Source organism: Panulirus ornatus, chromosome 72, assembly GCF_036320965.1.
Source record: "Panulirus ornatus isolate Po-2019 chromosome 72, ASM3632096v1, whole genome shotgun sequence".
NCBI lineage: Eukaryota > Metazoa > Arthropoda > Malacostraca > Decapoda > Palinuridae > Panulirus > Panulirus ornatus.
Window position 1 is genome coordinate 3,237,840 of NC_092295.1, and position 21,648 is coordinate 3,259,487.

Sequence of the window (21,648 nt, forward strand, 5' to 3'; positions counted from 1 at the left end):
TACTGATGCAAACATTCCTTTACAATAAAAGAAATTCTGGCAAGACATAATAGAAGGTCAGTGGTTCGTTAAACTTCAAACCAAGGCACTAAAGAAGGATAATGGTGAGGTGAGCTGCATGCCAAAGACACAAAAGAAAGATACTAGTGTGATGTATGCTTTAAATCTGACCACCTTGGAAGAGAGAAAAGTGAGGGGTGATTTGATCACAACCTTTGTTTTTGAAAGAAATAGATGATATGGACAATGAATACTTCTTCAATAAATATATGGATAAAGCAACCAGAGGAATAACATGAAATTAAGCAAGAAACTTGTTAAAGAGATGTAAATAAGTACTTTTACTGTACAAATGGTGGATGAATGGAACAGAATGACTGAGGACATGATTAATGCAGACAGCATACATAATTTCACAAGTTTTACGGTAGTAAAGAATATCAAAAAGATGGAGCTCCAAGAATGTAAAACTCCCTTCCAATACATTACAATGAAGTAATTACACAACTTGTTTGTTGGAAATCATCATGAGAGAGAGAGAGAGAGAGAGAGAGAGAGAGAGAGAGAGAGAGAGAGAGAGAGAGAGAGAGAGAGAGAGAGAGAGAGAGAGAGTTGAATGTGCTGGAAGTTGTCTTGATAGTCAGGAATTACTGTTGGGTGTAGAGTTATCTGTTCTGGAAAACTAAGAAAAGGCCTTGACTCTGCCTGGATCATTCCAGGTAGATACTAACCAATCCTTGTGGTTAACACCAAAATCCCCCTACAACGAACATTTCAGTACATGAGTGTGAAGAGAACAGTGTTGGAGGTATGTTCTACAGTACAATGGTGTCGTATGTCTTCTACCCCACTGCTTGCTTTCTAACAAAGCTGTTATGATGCTGCTCGGTTCAACATAACAGTTTTGTCACCAACTGAGCTGTGGGAGTAACACACCCCTGAAACTATCGTAAAACATCATACATTCTGATGACACTTAAGGTGGTATGGTTAAAGGAAATGTGAGACAGGTAAATATTCTGCTCAACCTCTGGGAAAAGTAAAACTATTAAGCAAAAATCTTATCAAGATATTTCATTGGTCAAATGTGCTTGGTAAACTATTTATACATACATCAAATATTCATACTTTTTTTTTTTTTTTTTTTTCATACTATTCGCCATTTCCCGCGATAGCGAGGTAGCGTTAAGAACAGAGGACTGGGCCTTTGAGGGAATATCCTCACCTGGCCCTCTTCTCTGTTCCTTCTTTTGGAAAATTAAAAAAAAAAAAGAGAGGGGAGGATTTCCAGCCCCCCGCTCCCTTCCCTTTTAGTCGCCTTCTACGACACGCAGGGAATACGTGGGAAGTATTCTTTCTCCCCTATCCCCAGGGATAACATCAAATATATACCTATGTAAATTTAATTTCAGGCTATCCCAATGTGTCATTTTTCAGGTTTGCCAATCCTCTAGTTATCATATCAACTGTAACATCAAAAGAAATGCAGCTAAAACCAGCCAATGAACTATAGTTTGATGTTATGGTAACTATACTACATCATACTGCTATATCAAATGGCTTACTGCTTCACCAAGACCTTTACAAGAAAAAACAGATCAGTGCTTTATCTGAATCTCAATAAAGCATGCAGACATACATGTATTGTCATGGTATGATAATTCCTTCTCTGTGAAAAAGTAAAACCAAGTATACAAGAGGTAATATGAGGAAAACCATAGTCACATTATAAGCAATAAACAATTAATATCTATGATATGCAAAAACAGAACAAAAGACAAAGCAGTCTGCCAAGCAAGCAGCCCACAAACCAATAACAGCGATACGTACTCTTTTCTTACTCACTTTGCTGGAATGTGGTAAGGGTGCAACCTTCAGCCAGGATCCACTAGATGTGGCACTAGAGGTTGTGGTTCCTGTTGAGAGCTGATGATTGGAGAACAAGGGAGCAAAAGCAGGTCGCTGGGTCCGCAACGCACTAACTTCAGCCAACAATGACCCAGTGAAGTCCTGCATCTCATACCTGTAGAAAATAAATTGTACTTCATATTGATTTGTTTATGGCTCTAACATTTGATCACCTGCACAACAAAAGCAATCAAAATGTATACAAAGATTTTAAGTGTACCACTTGAATTGAAATGCACAAAAAGTATTACTGGTTTATGCTACAGCAGCCCATTGAAAGTTCAGGAAGGGAAAGGGCATCAGAGATATAGATAGACAGACAGCAACATCTTTTACCTAGAGCCGAAACAGATGAATGATACTATTCTCTTCTTTTCCACATCACATAAAGCATATTCTCCTCCAGTAATGTCAACACATATTTCGCCAGCAAAAAACAATCATCCACACATTAGCTAGTAACCAACAATCAGTTCTCCCTATCTGACTCAAGCTTTGCTCTCTATCTCTTCCTATTCTTACCTTCATCTTTCTCGCTGCCCCCATCCATATGTAAATACTAAAAAGCCACAGTGATACTGCCCAACTGATTCCTATGTCCATCTCAAACTTTTCTCCTAACCTCCCAAAGCAATGTAAAAACTAACAAGACTGTTTTCTACCAGTGTACACATCATATGATTACATAACCAGTGCCACACAAAAGAAAATACAACCTAAAGACAAAAATACCAAGATTAAAAAAATGGATGAACAAAGGAAGAGAATATGGAGGGAAAAAAAACAAGTATGCAACACAGATAAAGTTTTGTAATTAAAGAAAAAGTAAGAAATTCTGACAGAGACATAATGGTCACAGAAAAGAACAAAGAATATATGAAACAGTATTCAAAGCAAGGATCATTTCCAAAAGTACTATTTGCATACTTGAATAATAATGAAGAAAAGAAAATCAGAGATTGGCCCTTTTAAAGATGGAGCCTAGAAGAATCCACTACATTTGAATGCCCTTCCCCCTTTTCTTTATAGACTTAATTGCCATTTCCCATGTAAGCAAGGCAGCATCAGAAAACAAACGAAGAAAGAGACATCCACTCATACATATACATAATTCCCCATACACACACATATAAACATATCCATACATATCAATATATACACATACACAAATGTACATATTCGTACTTGCTTGCCTTCATCCATTCCTGGCGCTACCCTACCCCACAGGAAACAGCATTGCCACCTCCTGCATCAGCGAGGTAGTGCCAGGAAACAGACAATGAAAGGCCACATCTGCTCACATCCATACATGAGATGTCGTATGTAATGCACCAAAACCACTGCTCCCTACCTATTCCAGGCCCTACAGACCTTTCCATATATATGTCACAATTAAGTACACAAGAGAATGAAGAAATCAGTGATATCTTATGACTTTGATGAACTGCCCTCACTGGCAGGCAATGTAATATTAGGAGACATGACTGAAGGAAGTGACCAACTAAAAGAAAGCTCAGCACTAAGGCCTCATGGAATCCTAGCTATCCTCTTAAAAAACACAGAAAATAATAGCTAATTCTCTCACAATGCTGCTGGAACAAGGCACTGACCACTCTAACATTGCATACATATACAAAATGATGTACAAAGCAACAATGCAAATATTCAAACTGCTGTGAAAACAATATAGACCAGTCAGCTTAACATCACATAATCAAAGTATTTGTGGTACTAATAAATCAATGTAAAATGGAGCATCTTATTGATAATAACCCATACATGAAGACCAGCATGGTTTTGCACCAGATAAAAGCATGCAACACAACTACTAGCTCACTATAATGAAAGATGAAACTAACAATGATAAAGAATGGACACTTTCTAGATTTTTGAAAAAGCATTTCAAAAAGTAAATAATGTAATATAGTATGATTATAACATAGCACAGTTCGATATGATTTCAATATAACACAGGAACCTAAATAATTCCCATTATTTCATTACTACATCAACTATCACAGTACAACAAGAACCCAGCTGGCTGTGCACTGCAAGCTGCTGATGCTGCACATGCCATGCTGCCCACAGCATCTCTTCTCTGCTAGCATTCAATAAGGAAACACTCTTTATTCACTCATACTTTTCAACACTTCTACTCAACTGAACCAGTCAACACTATGGCTAAGCATCCAACAAGTACTCCTACTACAAATTAGCCTATTCAGGATACTGAATCAGCTTGAACATGGGTGTAGTGCTCTAGCAGCTGCTCACTGTTATGCTGTTAATGACAGCATCATCTAAACCACAGAGAAGAAAAGTAAACATATTAAGATACCTTATTCTCTCAGCCATCTATTTTGAAGATGGCAATGCATCTCAGGACAATGATATATGTGAAGATAGAGGATGCTCTTCCATAAACCTTCTAACATCTCAAAAAAAAAAATCCTACCTACCCAAAAAATCTGCAAATTTCCAATGTTTTTCCTCTTAAAATAGCAAAGATTATGTTAATGGTTGCAGTAGCACTGAAGAATATGTGGAAAGAGAGGTTGTTGTCTTCTGAGAAGACAAAAATGGGTATGTTTGAAGGTCCCAACAATGTTATATGGATGTAAGGCATGGGCTATAGATGAGGATGTGCAAGCAAGGATGGATGTGTTGAAAACTGAAATGTTTGAGTACAATATGTGGTGTAAGGTGGTTTGATCACAAAAGTAATACAAGGGTCGTAATATTAATATACCTCCCTAGTCATTGGCTGCCTACCAACTACTATCAACCACAACACATGCACTTTAGCTGTTAACCTACCTCCTTTCAAAAACCTCAATATTTAGATTGAGGTACTCTCTTTTAGCTTTCTCTCTTCGTTTCACCATTTCTAAAAGGGTAACAGCTCTACACAGATCTCGACGCAGTTTTAACATTTTCTCATAACTGGATTCATCATTTTTACGGTTCTTTCTCGTCTGCATCTTCTCTGTTCTTTTACGAAAAGCCACATATGGATCGCTGGAGTTTGACCCAGAGCCCTTTTCAGTCTTAACCTGAAAACAAAATAATGATTATAATATTTCATGTTTGAAAAAAAGAAGGTGGAACTGCAAATAACCCTTAAAACTATCTCCATACAGCTATTGTACAAAAATAATATTTTAAACCACTGTAAAAATTAACATCCAATCACAATAAACCAAACTGACCTGCGGTCGAGTGCTAAAAAAGACATCCATGGTGAAAAACTGTAAGATGTGCAGCAAGATCTTGCTAGCAAACTTTGGTCTGCCTTAAGAGCATCATTTCACTCAGACTCATTCATACCACCAGATTAGTTAACTATGACACCTCAGTAGGAACCCATTTTTAATACTGGGCTCCCAAGAGGACAATAAACTACCTCTGGTGTCGACTGGGAGCATATTAGGCAACTCTGACCTGTGGTATGAGTGCATGAGCTAGTCTGAGCCGCTTGTTGAGCCAATAGTCGTAGACTGCGATGATGAGATCATCATCGTCCTTCAGAAGCACCTTAGCCTCCTGCAGAGTCACAGCTTTCAGTCCTGAAGCCTGAAAATAAAGATATGTATTAAAAACACACGTTTACATACCAAACTCATGAATATAGATCTTACTTTAACATGTAAGCTATGGCATCTTTTATGCTAAAGATATTGATGTTGCACATGAGTGTGTGTGGGTGTGTTTTACATTTCATGGCATTCAAGTAGCAAAATACATATTTTCATCTTGGGCTACTCCAACATCTAAAGTCCAGTATCCTAAATTTTTGCAGCTACTGTAATCCAGCACTAACATAGGAAATGGTGCTTCATGAAAACTCACATCTGCAAAGTAAACCACTGCATTATCTAGGCACTGCCTACACATCCAAGCATCATAGTCCATTGTTTATACTGTTTGGAACAAACAAATGAAGATAATCAAAATAAGCTAGTGGACACAGCAAGAATCATTAAAACAAAATGCATCAAAGTGTCATGTGTCCAGTTACAGAAATTCCAAACCCAAACCCCTTGCCTGATGCTTCTCAAGCTAATTTTCCATGACCCTTAAGTTCATCAACACCAATTCCTATTACAGTAGCATAATCAACCCAGGACCCCTTTTCAAGGAGCTCTGGCACCCTTGCATTACACTCGGAAGCAGGGATGGGATGGACTCCTCTGACATTGCAAGTCCTTTGACAGAACTGCACTGTTTTGTCAACTGACAATGATACAGCTTCATTAAAGGTGACTTTTCACTCATAGTATAGCCTCAAGCTGGAGCAGTCCAGTAACATCCCGCCAACTCCTATTAAATAGAAAATGGAGGACCTTTCCGTTTCTTCTGAGGCATGAACCCAATTGCAACAAAATGATACTTGGGTTCATTTAACTTCGAGATGCTACCTGAAGGCAATTCATCTTCAATGTGTTTCAGTGGTTTCTAATGGGTGTATGTCTGGTGGGTTGAAGCTTAAGACTCAGCTGGAAGGTCAGCTGTTCAGTGCTTCAGAGGTTATTTCAGTAAGCAAGTGCTTAGTTAGTGTTACATTTGTTGAAGATGGGGGGGGGGTGTGTGTGTGTGTGTGTCTGAGAATAAAAGTTACTCAAGTGGGAGGCATAGTTAAGCTTTTTATTTTGATATGAGCATTGGCTGTTAGTTATAGAGTGATTTGGGGAAAGCAGTCTAAGAGCTGAAGAGGGTGTGCTGAAATAGTTTGGACACATGGAGAAAATGAGAGAGGAAAGGCTGACAAAAAGGATATACATGTCAGAAGTGGAGGAACCAAGGAGAACAAGGAGACCAAAGTGGAGATGGAAGATTGAGTGAAAAGGATCTTGAGTGATCGGGGCCTGAACATGCAGAAGGGTGAAAGGCGTGCACGGAACAGAGTGAACTGGACGTTACGCTGTAAAGGGGTCAATGTGCTGTCAAGATACTGAATCAGAGTATGTGAACAGTTCAGGATAAACTATGGAAATGTTTGTGGGGCCTGGTTGTGGACAGGGAGCTGTGATTTCGATGCATTACACATGATACCAGAGAATGGATGAGAACAGATGTAGCCATTCTTTGTCTTTCACAGGCAATACCTCACTACTATGGGAAACACCAATGAAGTATGAAAAAATTATACATTTAAGGTATAGGGGATGAAGAATACTTCCCACATATTCCCTGCAGGTCACAGAAGGCGACTGAAACGGGTGGGAGTGGGGGGCTGGAAATCATCCAGAGAAGGGGGGCCAAGTGAGGATTTTTCCCTCTAAGGCTCAGCATCTCTTCTTGATGCTACCTCACTCATGTAGGAGATGACAAGTGTTATAAAAGAAAAAAATTTATTATTCATTTTACTTTGTCGCTGTCTCCCGCGTTAGCGAGGTAGTGCAAGGATATAGACAAAAGAATGGCCCAACCCACCCACATACACATGTATATACATACACGTCCACACACAATTCATACTGTCTGCCCTTATTCATTCCCGTTGCCACCCCGCCACACATGAAATGACAGCCCCCCTCCCCCCCGCATGTGTGCGAGGTAGCGCTAGGAAAAGACAACAAATGCCACATTCGTTCACATTCAGTCTATGGCTGTCATGTATAATGCACCGAAGCCATAGCTCCCTTTCCACATCCAGGCCCCACAGAACTTTCCATGGTTTACCCCAGACGCTTCACATGCCCTGGTTCAATCCATTGACAACACGTTGACCCCAGTATACCACATTGTTCCAATTCACTCTATCCCTTGTAAGCCTTTCCACCTCCTGCATGTTCAGGGCCCGATCACTCAAAATCTTTTTCCCCACCATCTTTCCACCTCCAATTTGGTCTCCCACTTCTCCTCATTCCCTCCACCTCTGACACATATATCCTCTTTGTCAATCTTTCCTCACCATTCTCTCCATGTGACTAAACCATTTCAAAACATCCTCTTCTGCTCTCTCAACCACATTCTTTTCATCACCACACATCTCTCTTACCCTTTCATTACTTACTCGATCAAACCACCCACACCACATATTCTATCTATCTATCATACTCAACTGTTGTCTCCCGCGTTAATGAGGTAGCGCAAGGAAATGGACATACATACATACATATACATATATACACATGCACACATTCATGCTTGCCTTCATCTATTTCCAAAGTCACCCCCACACTACAGAAAACAGCACAAATGCATGAATAAAAATGAAAAAATGGTACATATACATTCTCCACTTCTACCCCACACAATCACCGCTCCCTGCGTCAGCAAGGTAGCGCCAGGAAACACATGAAGAAAGACCGCACTTGCTCATATCCATAAATGAGCTGTCATTGTAATGCATCAAAACCACAGCTCCCTTTCCATATTTATGTCCCACAGACCTTTCCATGGTTTACCTTTGATGTTTCACATGCCCTAGTTCATTTGGGCACTTAGTTGCACATGCCATGTCAACAAAAAATAAAATGCTATGAGGATTTCAAAAATTTTGAGCAACATCATGCATTAAATTCACTTATCATTTCCTTAACCTTATCCCTTACTCAATTAATTTCCAAGAATTAATGCAGTTTTGAAATGTATACATAAAGAAAAACCAATACAAAATTATTTTGATTGAAATGTTATCATTCTATAAAACATATCATATAATGAAATAAGCAGTTCCTGTGAGTCCAAGTTATCTTAATGAATACAAAAATAGTTATGAAAAAATACAAAATGTAAATTTAGGAACTTAAGATTAAATTCTTTTTAGAAATAACAAAGAAAAATGACAGCTTGTTGAAGAAATGCAAAAATCCTATAATTTCATTACTAATGATACGTTACCATCTAATGCTTCCTTTATCCTTTGATATTACCATCAACATACCTGGTTTTCCCTTGAGTTATCACGTCAAGTTTATTACTGACTCAAGAAAACTTTATAAATATTGCTACATACTGTACTCTAACATTCAACCTTTGTGTAACTGACAAGTGTTGTTACCAGCAAAAGGAAATGATTGGTCAGATACAATAAAGATAACTTCACTGTAGTCTACTCCACAGCATTAGCCAGACTATTTGAGCCAGCAGAATGTTGAAGAAATATTTCTAATGTGTCTTTATAGCCATCACGGCCATATTCATAAAACTTGTTAATATTAGGGAGAAAAAATAATGAAAAGGCATAAATAAGCCAAACACTTGCACCTCCTCTAAGAGACACTGCTTTTTTTTTCGTCTACTACAATACCAAAATTAGGTATTTTTTCCTAATCAGACGTGGTATCATTGTCATGTGTGTGAGTGCATCTGCAGAGTCAACACATGCTAATTATCACTTTGCTTATTGTTCACTTTGCTTATTGTGAAAAAAAAAAAAATGGAAAAATGAGCAAAAACAAGGCAGATGTATGCACCTCCTCTGAGAGATGCCTCACCATGCTGTCATCTGTAGATGCAAACAAGTGACATTACAAGTCACTGAGAGAAATGACAGAAAATGTACCTGGAACCCCACACAAGTTATTTCAGAATATTAATTTCAGAAAAAAGTGACGAGTTAACTCAATAATAATTCACACTAAAGATTAACTCGAGTAAACTCAGGATAGTATGGAAAGGAGTTAATGTGGCTTTTCATCAAACTGAGCAATAGGTTAAAAAATCATTCAATTACAGACTTCATCAAAATCCGCACCCTATAGCAACTTACATTAAACACATGTAAGTTTTAGTTATCTTAAAATGTTTCTTCCAAGACAGTAGGGGATTTCCAATGTTTTTTCTTCCTTCTACCAAGAGGTACCCTAATAAATCAAAGAACTTCAGTGACAGTAATACATTAATGAGCTAAGTGCTACATGGTCAAGATGGTATACAATCATGATTAATAAAGTGATGTATACTGTTATTCAAATAATAGTTTCCCTGACCAATAAATACCTTTTCCAGGCGATCCATCATTTCCTCAAATTGCAGGTTGGTGAGCGGAACCTCCCCTTTGGCAGCATGTTGGCTGAGCCACGCCTCATCCTCAGAGTCCATGTCATATTCAGGGATGTCTTGGTCTGCTGAGAATGGGTGGATGTGGATCAGTTGTCGGGGGGCCTGTAACATAGGATCACCACACTAAGCCATATTCTATTCTTGATTATAAACATTTACAGATGGGAGGTTTGAATGGAGCTTGAAAGGAGAAAACTTGAAGAAAGTGAAGTATTTTACATAACTGGGAGTGAACATGGCAGCAAAAGGAACTATGAGAGCTGAAGCTGGGCATAGGTAGGGTGAGGAGGTAAAGGTCCTGGGAGCACTCAGAAATGTGAAGAAAAATATCACTACCTGAGAAGCTGAAGATTGGCGTGTCTGAAGATATAGTAGGGTCCTATGTGAGAAAGTACAAAGAGGGTGACTGTATTGGAAGTGAAATACTTGAGAAATGGTGTGAGGAGGGAGGATCAAGCACAAAATGATAGGTTAAAAGAGAAGCAAGAAATGAAAAAAAAAAAAAAAGTATGGTTGAAAGAGCCAAATTGGGAGTGCTAGAATGGCTGGGAAATTATGGAGAAAATAAATGAGATCAGTTGACAAAAAGGATATATGTGTCAGAAGCAGAGGGAACAGAGAGAATGGAGAGGACAAATTGGAGATGTGAAGGATGGAGTGAGTAAGGTCTTGAGTGTTTGGGGCTTTAAAATGTAGGAGGATGTGAGGCATGCATGGGATAGAGTACATTGGAGCGATGTAGTGCACAGGGGGATGTGCTGTTCCTGAACTGAAGCAAGGCATATGAAGGGGTCATGGGAATCCACAAAAAGACATGGGGGGGGCTGTGCATTACATGTCAGCAAGTAATGCCACGTCTCCCTCTGTTCCCGGCATTCTCTTGCTAATGCAGGAAATGGCATTAGCGCAAAAGAGTAAATAGGAAACATGCGGTATAATGGGGTCAACATGCTGTCAATGGACTGAACCAGGGAATGAAAAGTGTCCATGATAAACCATGAAAAGGTATGTAGGTTCTGGTTGTGGATAGGGAGCTGTGGTTTTGTTGCATAACAAGACAGCTAGAGAATGGATGTGAGCAGATGTGGCCTTTCTTCCTCTGTTCATGGCACTACCTTGCTAATGCAGGAAACGGCAATTAAGTATGAAAAAATAATAATTACCAAAAATATAAAGTAATTTTCATAGTACAATTTTCTTTTCAAATATTTACTCTCCAGCTAGGTGAATATCTACCTAAATCTGATAATGACTTATGGTGATATGTTGAATTACAAGTTAATTCATTATCTCTAATAAATACATTATACCTGCTTCAGGATCAGTTTTAGCCCCTCAGGAAAAAGCCTTGGCAAATACAATGATTTTCATCATGTCACCTTTTCCATATTCAGTCATTCAACCCTAAATTTGAATACTGCAAAGTTCCAGACATTTTGAGTTTTACAACAATTCATGATTCATTACACATGTTTCTAGACTAGTTTTATTCCATCAGTAAGGTATGCAGGCACACATCATGAACGTTACTGAGAACCATTTTTCTGCATATTTTAAAAAAAACCTATTTTCACTTTACACCTGCACTTCCTAGGATTCAAATGCCAGAAATGGAAACCTCGAAGTTTTCTTATGATGAAAAAGTAAACAACTATTCTAAATAGTAATTCCCTTTTTCAACAGGAAAATACCTTTTATCGAGCATGCTCTTGAAATCTTATGATGAGCTTGAAGTGTTTAAGCTATAATTACCTTATAGGTGGGAGGGTACATTTTGTCGAGGACGGAGGCTTCTTCGGCACCTAAGTCATACACTTCGGGCACCGGAATCACACGTTGGTGAAAGATGGCCTGCTGCAGGTGATGTTCCTGTGGGAAAATAAAACAAATGAAATACATCAAAGCATAGCCCTTGAAATACAACATAAAATGTATATCAAATTTCAAGAGTTGGTTACTACTCTTGTACATACATAAACACTGGAGCTATCACATCAAACTTCAAAAAGCTACGGACGAAAACTCAAGAATTCTCCTAGGACAGGATACATATGTAAATCTATATTTCAAGTTTCTGGCCTCTTGTTTGTCAAAAGAGCCGTAGTTATCATGCATGGCTGCTAGAAAAGGTTTTGAAGTGTCACCTGTAAAAAACCTATCCGGCTACAGCACAGACGAGAACATGCAACCACATGGTGGTTGCTCTCAACCCCTCACACCCCACGAATCTTGCCAACCAGAGATACATTTCTATTATTGCTCTTCATTAATGCAATTTGCAATAATTTCTTTTTAACATAATCTTGCATTTCATTTTTTTCATATAAAAACTCAGCCTATGCAAGGATTCAAGGAAAGCAAAGGTAGCTCTAAACAACCAGCTATTTATGGATTTTCTTTTCATTATTTCAATTCTCGACAAAATAAAAAGGATTTTTTTCTTAAACCATGCCTATCATAGCCATTCATGAATTTAAGCAACAAACTGAGGTTTAATCTTTCCATTCACTGTTCCATGGATTATCTGATTTTATCTAAGAACTCTGAAAAGTTCTGATGTACAGTGTCAGTGCTGTTAGTCATTAGTTTTTATGGAACATGGTACCAGAGGCTTGGCATATTGTTCTATATGCTATGGGGAGGATTAAGATGTATTCCATTATCTAGGCACCAGTGGGTGGAATGAGAGCTTACAGCTGTTCTATAATCCATCATCCTTTCTCAAAAATTTATCTTACAATATTTTCTGAGGTTATTTAGCTCCATAGCTCCGACTCAGTTTAAGCAGCTGCATTAAGGTTTGATCTAGCACTCAAATGGCAAAGACTTGGAGGTCTTCTATCCCAAAGGCCTAGGCTGAATTCAGGCAACAGAATTGGGCTGTTGTTCAACCAGGATATAGGAATCCATGGCCTCCTGGCCCTGTTGCCTCTAGAGCCTAGCTCGTCTGGTACACCTTGTAAGTACTTATTGCTCATCAAATTTTTCCACTACACACCCTAAAGTGATGAATAGTCTTGGGCCCCAGATTTTCAAGGTTTTATCTCTTTTTGTGCTTATGACAGATTTTGATTTTGGGGGCAACAATTCTGAACACTCCAAGCCTGCCATCTCAAAAAGGAATTATTTTTTAGTCTAGGTTTATGAATGTACCTTCAAGGATTTTCTAAGCATAAATGATGATATACATCTATTTACATCTCAGATGTAGAGCCTCAGTGATTTCATTAGTTCCTTAGTACTAGGACCTCTTGATTTACACAAGTTTCATTTATACCATTTTCAAAATAATGCACACAGTTCATTTGCACCTTTTTTTAAATTCATTTGGGATTATGTCTGGAATAACAAAATCATCATTGGACTGGCAGTACAGTGGTTTTGCACTGTCAGTGCCACATGAGAAAAATGCACCAACATGGCGAGGTTATGCAGCTTCCCATCTTGCAGTACCCAGTGCATGGATACAGTCTATAGTCATAGAGAACTACAGTATTATGTGCTGCACTATACCATGTATTGCATGTGCTTTGCCCCTTGCATCATGCCACCAAAACTTCTTTCAAGTTCTCCAGGTACCAGTGGTGATAAGAGGCATAAGGCCATCACCACTGAAATTAATATGTATGTGCTCAAATGTTATGAGGGGTGAAGGAACAGCCGATATTAAGCATGTCCTTGGACTTAGTGAATCTACTCTGTGGACTATTTGCGACAGTGTAGAGAAGCTCAAGGTGTGCAAAGAATGGAATGTTAAACTAGTACTCCCAAAGTTCGATTATAGAGGATAAAATGAATGTTAAGCACATGGACTGATCACCAAACTCATGAAAATATTCACATCAACATGACTGAGATACAAGCAAAGGTCCACAGTATATAAGATGACCTGTCAGCAGAAGCACCAATGAAGACATTTCAAGCAAGTTCTGGTTAGTTTGTGAATGTTGGGAAATGCCACAATTACATCATGATGACTGGTAAAGCTGCTTCTGCTAATGCTGTTGCTGCCAAAAATTTCCCAGGAACCCTTAATATAATTAATGAGCAAGGCAGTTATCTTCCTATGCAGATTTTTACCATGGAAAAGACCAAATTATTTTGGAAGAGAATGCCTTTGAGAATTTACACTTCCCATGAGTCAAAGACTCCACCAGGATTCAAAGATGCCAAGGATCACCCCATGATCTACCATTTAGAAAATCTCAGGACTTTTAAGGGACACATGAAGCAAATTTTTCCTGTCTATTCTTATTCTAATCAGAAGGGGGTGGATAACAAGCTTCCTATGATTAATTTCCTGCAAAGCTCCATACAGGGCTGCAAGAGTACTGTGAGAAGGAGAATACAGTATGTTTCAAGATTCTTCTTTTCAATAATGCCCCTAGCCATCTATCTCTGTGAGAACATCAAAGCAGTCTTTCTTCCACTCATCACTAAATCTCTAATCCAGCAAATGGACCAGGGGGTGATATCTACTTTCAAAGCCTAATGTCTACAGACAACATTTGCAAAGCTCTTGAAGGATAAAGAATAACTAGATGACAGTGAAGGAATTCTGGAAGTCCTTCACCATCAGGGATGCCATCATGATGTATAAATGGTATGTGGCAGAAGTTCTACCCTTAGTTTGTTCCTGGATTCCAGGGTTTTGATATCAACACTAACGTATCAAGAACATGTTCATACATTATGGAAATGGCGAAAAAAGTTGGCTTTAATCTAGTTGAGGAGGGTGATATGCTGTTGCTAGAATCACATAAGAGCTCTCAAATGACGGTCTTCTTCAGTTGGAGAAGGAATGCTTGAAGAAGGTGGTAGCAGAAAATGCATTCTCCTACTAGCAAGAGGTTAGCTAAAGCATTTCATTACACAGACCTTGCTCTCACTATGATGAGGAGGATCCAAACACAGAACACACTTGAAAGGCGGCATGAAATATCCTAGCTGATATCAGGTGCTATGAAGAACAGACAACAACAGATTTCTTTTGGAAGAAAAAGGAAGAACAGCCAACAATACTAAGCAAAATTGTAATGGAACCCTTCTGACCATCACCACCACCTTCACCAACGTCATTTTACCCAGATGACCTGCTTCCCCAGTAACTCCTCTACTCGCCTCCTCCCTCTCCTCCAGTACCATCAAGCAATTCAAGAATAGCGGTAAACGTAAGTGTAGGAATTGAGTCTGTTATTTTCTCCTTTTCATGAATAAATTCATTGGGCAGAATGTACATTTTAGTATTCTATATTTCCTGGTATGAGTATATCGTACTTTTCCATTGGTATAATATTCGATACAGTTTTACTAATAACAAAGCCACTTGATCCCCACTATTTACATTCACTAATTCACCTGAACATTTTCAAGAATGTGATTATCGTTAAAATCGAAAGGCAACACTCGTTGAGCTCCTTTACCAAATCAATATGGACCGTGAAGGATCTTTCAATACATTCTAATTCTGCATTTCTGATTGTCTTGTAAGGTTATGTCAGTTTAAAAGTGGTTTTTGGCTCAATGAACAATGATTCATATTGCTTTACTGGTCTCACTTATCTCCTGGCAATCATCTGAGTACCACATTTGCAATCACCTGTTCTTAAAGCTCGACTTTCATTTTTGATATAGGTAAAGGTGATTTTCTCCCCTCAATTTCATTGTTGTTTCTTTCTGCTTTCTGCTATGTCTTGCATGAGTTAATCATCAATATTCTGTAGTCTATATTTGTCAACTTGCTTGACATATTTTCTTTAACGAGAGAGCTGTGCATTCTTAGAAGATATTCAATTCATATTAATCTCCTACAGAGGGATCACCTTTCTCATTCTACTCAGGACCTTTTGCATCTAGCATTTACTGACATGTCTGATGTATGTTTGGAGTGCTTTTGTCGCCATGCAGTTGACACACTCCTCTGGGGTTCTGATACTCACAAAAGGTAGTGAAAATCTTGCAAAATATGAAATTTGACAAGGTGGCTGGAGTGGATGATACTAAAGTTCTTGAGAAAGGGTTGATTGTGTTGTAGACTGGTGAGTTAGGATTTTCAAAGTATGGATCATGATGAGGTGCCAGAGAACTGGAAAAATATTATATGTGCAATTTTCACAAGGGAAACACGTGTGCAAGTAGGTAGAGAGGACGATGGGTCATTCTAGGTGAAGGCTTGCAGGAGGGTGGTGTGATATCATTATGGCTGTTTAATTTGTTTATGGTTGGGGTAGTGAGGGAGTTAAATGTAAGGACCCTGGAGAAAAGGGGCAGGTATGCAGTCTTTTGGGGGTAAGGGTGGCTGGAAAGCAAATCTGTTGTTGTTTGCTAATGATACAGCACTGGTGGCAGATTCAAGTGAGAAACTGCTAAAATTGGTGTCTGACTTTGGGAGAGTTTCTGAAAGGAGGAAGTTGAGAGTGCATAAGAAGGGAAGAAAGGTTACTGGGTTTGACAGCTTTTAGATATAAAATATCTATTGCTTTGGTGCAGACAAGGCATTTTAGTGAGAATATGGGTGAAGGGAACATACATAAGGATAGGTGGAGACAAGTACAAAGGGTACAGCGGGTATACTATATCAAATAGGAGGGTGAGAGTTAAGCCCGAATGGGGCCCAAGGACCCAAAGGGGTACCCCCTCCCATTAGGTGGGAGGGAGGCTTAAGATACATTAAATACAAGACAGTGGGTGATTCTGGCAGCAACATGGGTAGCAATATTTGTGTAATAAATAATAACACAAAGTTTAAAATATGTCATACACATACAGAACATCTTGCTAACATTTGAAATTCGTCTGAATTAGGTTTAACAAAGCAGAGACAGATTAGTTGGGGTATGCTGTTTGAAAGGGGTGTTTTAGATATGTACGAGTGCTGGGTTCTGGGAGCACTGAGGAATGTATGGAAAAGAGGTTTCTATCTGGGATGGCAGAAATTACAATATTTGAATACAGTGTTCTAAATTTTATTGTATGGGTATGAGGCATGGGCTACAATGAAAATAAATGAAGAGGGGCCACATGTTGGAAATGAAATCCTTAAGGACAATATGCAGTGTGAAGAGGGCTGATCAAGTAAGTAGTAATAGGGTAAGACAGAGGTGTCCTTATAAGAAGAGTGTGGTTGAGGAAGGTGAAGCGGCTTCCAAAATAAAGGTCAACCAAAGACCCAATCCAGCAGCCAATACCCAGCTGGGTTGAGGAGGGTAAAGACCCCCAAAGACCCATTAAGTAATCCTAATTGATATGTCAGAAACTAATTAATGTTAAAGGAAAATTGAAAGATGAAACAAAACTGAATCAATCTGAAATGTTCAGAGCAGATAGAACTAAATTTTATCAAGGGCACGTTGCAATACATGTCCATAAATAGATTTCGAGGGAAAACAACAAAGATGAGTTACAATAAAATATGGATTATGAACTAATTAAAGTGATGATCCCAGATATAAATACATAGATTTAGTGTCATATAGACCATCAAAAACAAAACTAAATGACTTCAGAATTACTTTAACAAAAGTTGAGGAACTACTGAAGGGATTAAAGATACCTGACCCAATAATAACATGGAATGGCAAGAAAAAGAAATAGATTATAGATGCACATACAGCTGCAAGGGAAATAGTACGGGATTGACTGAGGAAAGAGAACAGCTTCAAATCTTAAATTATGTGAATCATGCAATTTTGTGCATGTAAACCAAAGACTGACATTAAGGACCAAGCGCTACATGTTTACTTTTACAAGACATAGCAAAAAATTGATTTCTTCAGATACAATAACCTTGAGACAAACACAAACATATAAAGTGAAAGATTTAGTCAACTGACCACCAAGCAAATACCAGAGAAAAACAAAATGACAAAATGAAAAACTGCATGAATAAAATGAAAGAAAAAGCTGGAAAAAGAAGAGGAGAGCAGTGAAAGAAGCAAGAGAATGAGAAAACTAAGAATGAGGATGTGGAAATTTTGAAATCCCACAAACAAAAAATTAACGAAGAAAAAGTTATACAAAACATGAAGAGGAATCCAAAGTTACAAATTCCAGACATGAACAAAGCAAAAAAACAAGACAACAGAGATTGAACAATTTAAGGAAGGAAATATGCAGGATGTCTTTTAAACAATACAATTTGGTATTCAGACTGAAATGTAAGGAGAAACTGGAAAATTAACAGTTTAACCAATCCAATGAAAAATGTGTTCATAAATACTAATGAAATATCAGAATAATTAGAATAAATGATCAACTCTTAAGAAAATTCAGCCTCAGGACTAGATGGAATCCAAGCTATATCCCTAAAAGAAGACTAAAATGGCAACACCAAAACCAAAGCTGTTATCATCTGTGCAAAATTGCAGACATTCACAATTTGACACACGTAAAACTAATACACAAGGGAGGAGCTAATCTAATACCTAAACAATGCAGATCAATTAGCTTGACTTCATGTGTAATAAAGGTTCCTGAAAGAGTGATAAAAGGACATACATCAAACCATCTAATCAAGAATAGTTACACAAAGAAAGGCCAACACAGACTTGTGCCAGGAAAAGTCAGATCAGCTCATTACAGACATATATGAAAATTTAATCCAAGGAAAAGAATAGATACTGTTTTTCTTGGTTCGGCAAAAGCATATGGCATTGGAAACCACAGGACTATGCTAGAGAAAGTGGTTACAAAAAAACATAAATGGTAAGACAGGAAGGAGGGTTAAAGTTTTAAATTGACAGCGGGTTGAAAGTGGTGGCAAACTGAACCAAGTATGAGTAAGATGCTGTCCTATCAGGGTACCACAGTGGATGGCACTAGCCTCAGTACTCTGTAATAATAACAGCAAATATGGACAATGAAATTAAAGGAAAGCACAGCCAGGTGCTCTGCTAATGACACCATAGTAAGCAAAATGATTAGATCACAGATTGATCAGATGGCAAAGCAAAAATGACTTCAGGCACACTATACAAATGGGGAGAAGGGAACCTGATGGAATTTAATAAAGACAAATCTAAGCAAATTTGTTACGAGTCAAGGACAGTCATTAATCCATATAAAGAGGCCAGACAAGGAAAGTGACAGAAATTGTTTACGTGAGAAAGTGAAACAGGAGGCCTAATTGGCCAGCCCATGACCGGGTTGTCTGGTAAAAAGAAAAAGTAAAGGATTTCAACTTAAAATGTAATTCTACTCAGCAGTTTCTTAAGCTATTAAAGATACAGGTGTCATCATATACAAGAAACTAGATTTAAGAGAATACTGAGAAGGTGACACCATCAACATACATGATAAGTGGTATAATTTGGAGCATTTTCCCTCCAAAAGATAGAAGCCTACTAATAAAAATGTTTAATAATATTTGTATAAGAAGCAATATTGAATACTGCTGTGCTGTATTGTCAGCGATGAAACAATCAGAAATAAACATGTTTCATAAAATTCAGAAGTACTTCACATGCAAAATTGAGCGGATGGAACATATCGACAAACAGGAAGGGCTGAAAGAACTCTACCTACATAGCCCAGAAAGAAGTAAAAAATATATACAATAATCTATGTACACACACAATTTGAAGGTGTAAAATCAAATGGGTTAAACCTGACAGGTTCTTGATAGGGAAGATAGAGAGGTGTTAAATGTTCAATGCCATAAAAACATACTGTAAAATCAAACAAAAATATATGAAAGCCAACCAGGAAATTAGACTGATGATTCAGTGCACTTCCAGGAGAAATTAAGAATATCCACGGAAGAACAACAAAAACATTTAAAAGAAAACGACACATGATTGAAATCTGTCCCATATGAACCAAGAATTGATAATTATGCAATGCAGGGAGCAGATGAGAACAGCCTTTTACACTAAGCAAGACGTGCAGTGAATGCTTTGAGCTAGCCCTGCTATTCTTGCTAAATTTCATTCTAGCTACTCCTAGATAAGAATACTCTCTCTCTATCCCTGGGGTAAGATAGAAAGAATTCTATCTCTATATTCCTGCATATCTCAGGAGACTAAATGAAGCAGGAATGGGGCCTAACACCCTGCTTATTTTTGTATTTCTGTTTCTAAAAGAAGGAACAGAAGAAGCCAAGCGGGAAATGCTCAACCTCCTCAAAGGTTCAGGTTGGAGTGCCTGGATGAAGCCAATATGGGAAGAAACGAGAGATTGGTAACATGTTTGATGAGAGGAACCCGGATGTTCTGGCTCTGAATGAAACAAAACTCATGGGCAGGGTGCATGAATGGCTTGGGAATGTCTTAGGAACAAAGCCAGGGGGTGGTATGAGGGAAAGACCTAAGGAAGGGGTGGCACTTTTGCTGATGCAGTTGTGGGAGTGTGTGAATAGTGTGTTAAGGAACTGAGCTCCAGACTGATATAGGTAAAAATTAAAGTGGCCTGTGAAAGATGGGTGATTATTAGTGTTTATGCCCCTGGACATGTGAAGAAAGATCATTAGAGGCAAGTATTTTGGAAGCAGCTAAGTGAGCGTGTTAGCAGTTTTGATGCAAGACATTAGGTATTAGTGAAGGGAGATTTGAAATGTAAGCCGAGTAATGTGGCAGTTATGGGCATTTAGTTACATAAATGGAAAATGAGAACAGCTTGTGGAGCTGTGTGCTGAAAAAGGACTGGTGATTAAGAATACCTTGTTTAAAATGAAGAACAAATATAAGTATGCATATGTGAGTTGGAAAGATGGTCAGAGGGCATTACTGGACTACGTACTAATTGACAGGTTCGCAGAAGACTTTTGGATGCAAATTTGCTGAGGGACAGCTGGTGGTATGTCTGATCATTAATGCGTGGAAACAAGGGTGAAGATTTAAGGAGGTTTTCTAAAGAGAGTACAGAGTATGGGTAAGAAAAGAATCATGAAAGTTAGTGAGCTTGGAAAAGAGACTTCTGTGAAGAAATTCCAAGAAACTGAACATAGAATGGCAAGAGATGAGAGTAAACAATGCTAAGGGAGCGGGTGAGGATTGAGAGGTATTCAGGGAAGAGCTGACATGTGTCAGTTATGTGTGTGGCATGCGTAATGTGGGAGCTGGCTAAGTGAGTGGTGGGATGACGAAGTATACTTGCCAGTGAGAGAGAAAAGAGAGGTAAATAGGCTATACTTACAAAAAAAGGAGTGCATACGAATGGGAGAAGTATTAGAGAAAGAAGCAGGGATTGAAAAAGGTAAATGAGATTTGGGGAAGTGAGCATTAATAAACTTCAGGGAGAATAAGATGATGTTTTGGAAGGTTAACGAATGTAAAACAGGAAAACAAAGGAACATTAGTGAAGGGGGAAAATTGAAAAGTACTATCTCCCCGCACCACATACTGTCCTCAAACATTTAACTTCAAACACATTCATCCTATTCTTTACATTTCTGTCTAAGGCCCATGCCTCACATCCACACAGCATCGACAGAACTACAATACCATCTAACATACGTATCTTTGCCCTTATGGACACTGACCGCTCTCTCCACACATTCCTCAGTGCACACAAGACAGCTGTCAAGAGCTTCCCACAATAAGCTATCATCTATTGTACCTGTACTGTGCAATGGTCAATTCCGACCCACTTGGGAAAGGACCCATAATCTTTTTTTTTTTTTTTAAAGAAAGAATCTTTCTTTTTTCCCCATTTATGAGTGGTTCATTCAGTTCCAATGTATTATCAACATCCCATTCCTCAACTGTCATCTGTATAACGTTATTATGCTTTTGA

At 38.4% G+C, this 21,648-nt stretch overlaps 1 protein-coding gene across 5 annotated transcripts in view; it reads right to left on the minus strand.

Annotated features, from left to right (window-relative positions):
- The window catches only part of E(Pc) (Enhancer of Polycomb), a 58,682-nt gene that overhangs the window by 23,136 nt on the left and 13,898 nt on the right, over positions 1–21,648 (minus strand). For 2 of the 5 annotated variants that reach the window (XM_071660590.1, XM_071660592.1), the window contains exons 2-6: positions 11,671–11,787; positions 9,856–10,020; positions 5,350–5,481; positions 4,726–4,961; positions 1,846–2,023 (exon numbers count right to left, since the gene is read on the minus strand). In XM_071660590.1, the coding sequence (XP_071516691.1) occupies positions 1,846–2,023; positions 4,726–4,961; positions 5,350–5,481; positions 9,856–10,020; positions 11,671–11,787 (828 nt within the window). Of the gene's footprint in view, positions 1–1,830; positions 2,024–4,725; positions 4,962–5,117; positions 5,303–5,349; positions 5,482–9,855; positions 10,021–11,670; positions 11,788–21,648 lie in introns of those variants that run through there. The other 3 variants (XM_071660588.1, XM_071660591.1, XM_071660593.1) reach the window with 2 other exon arrangements.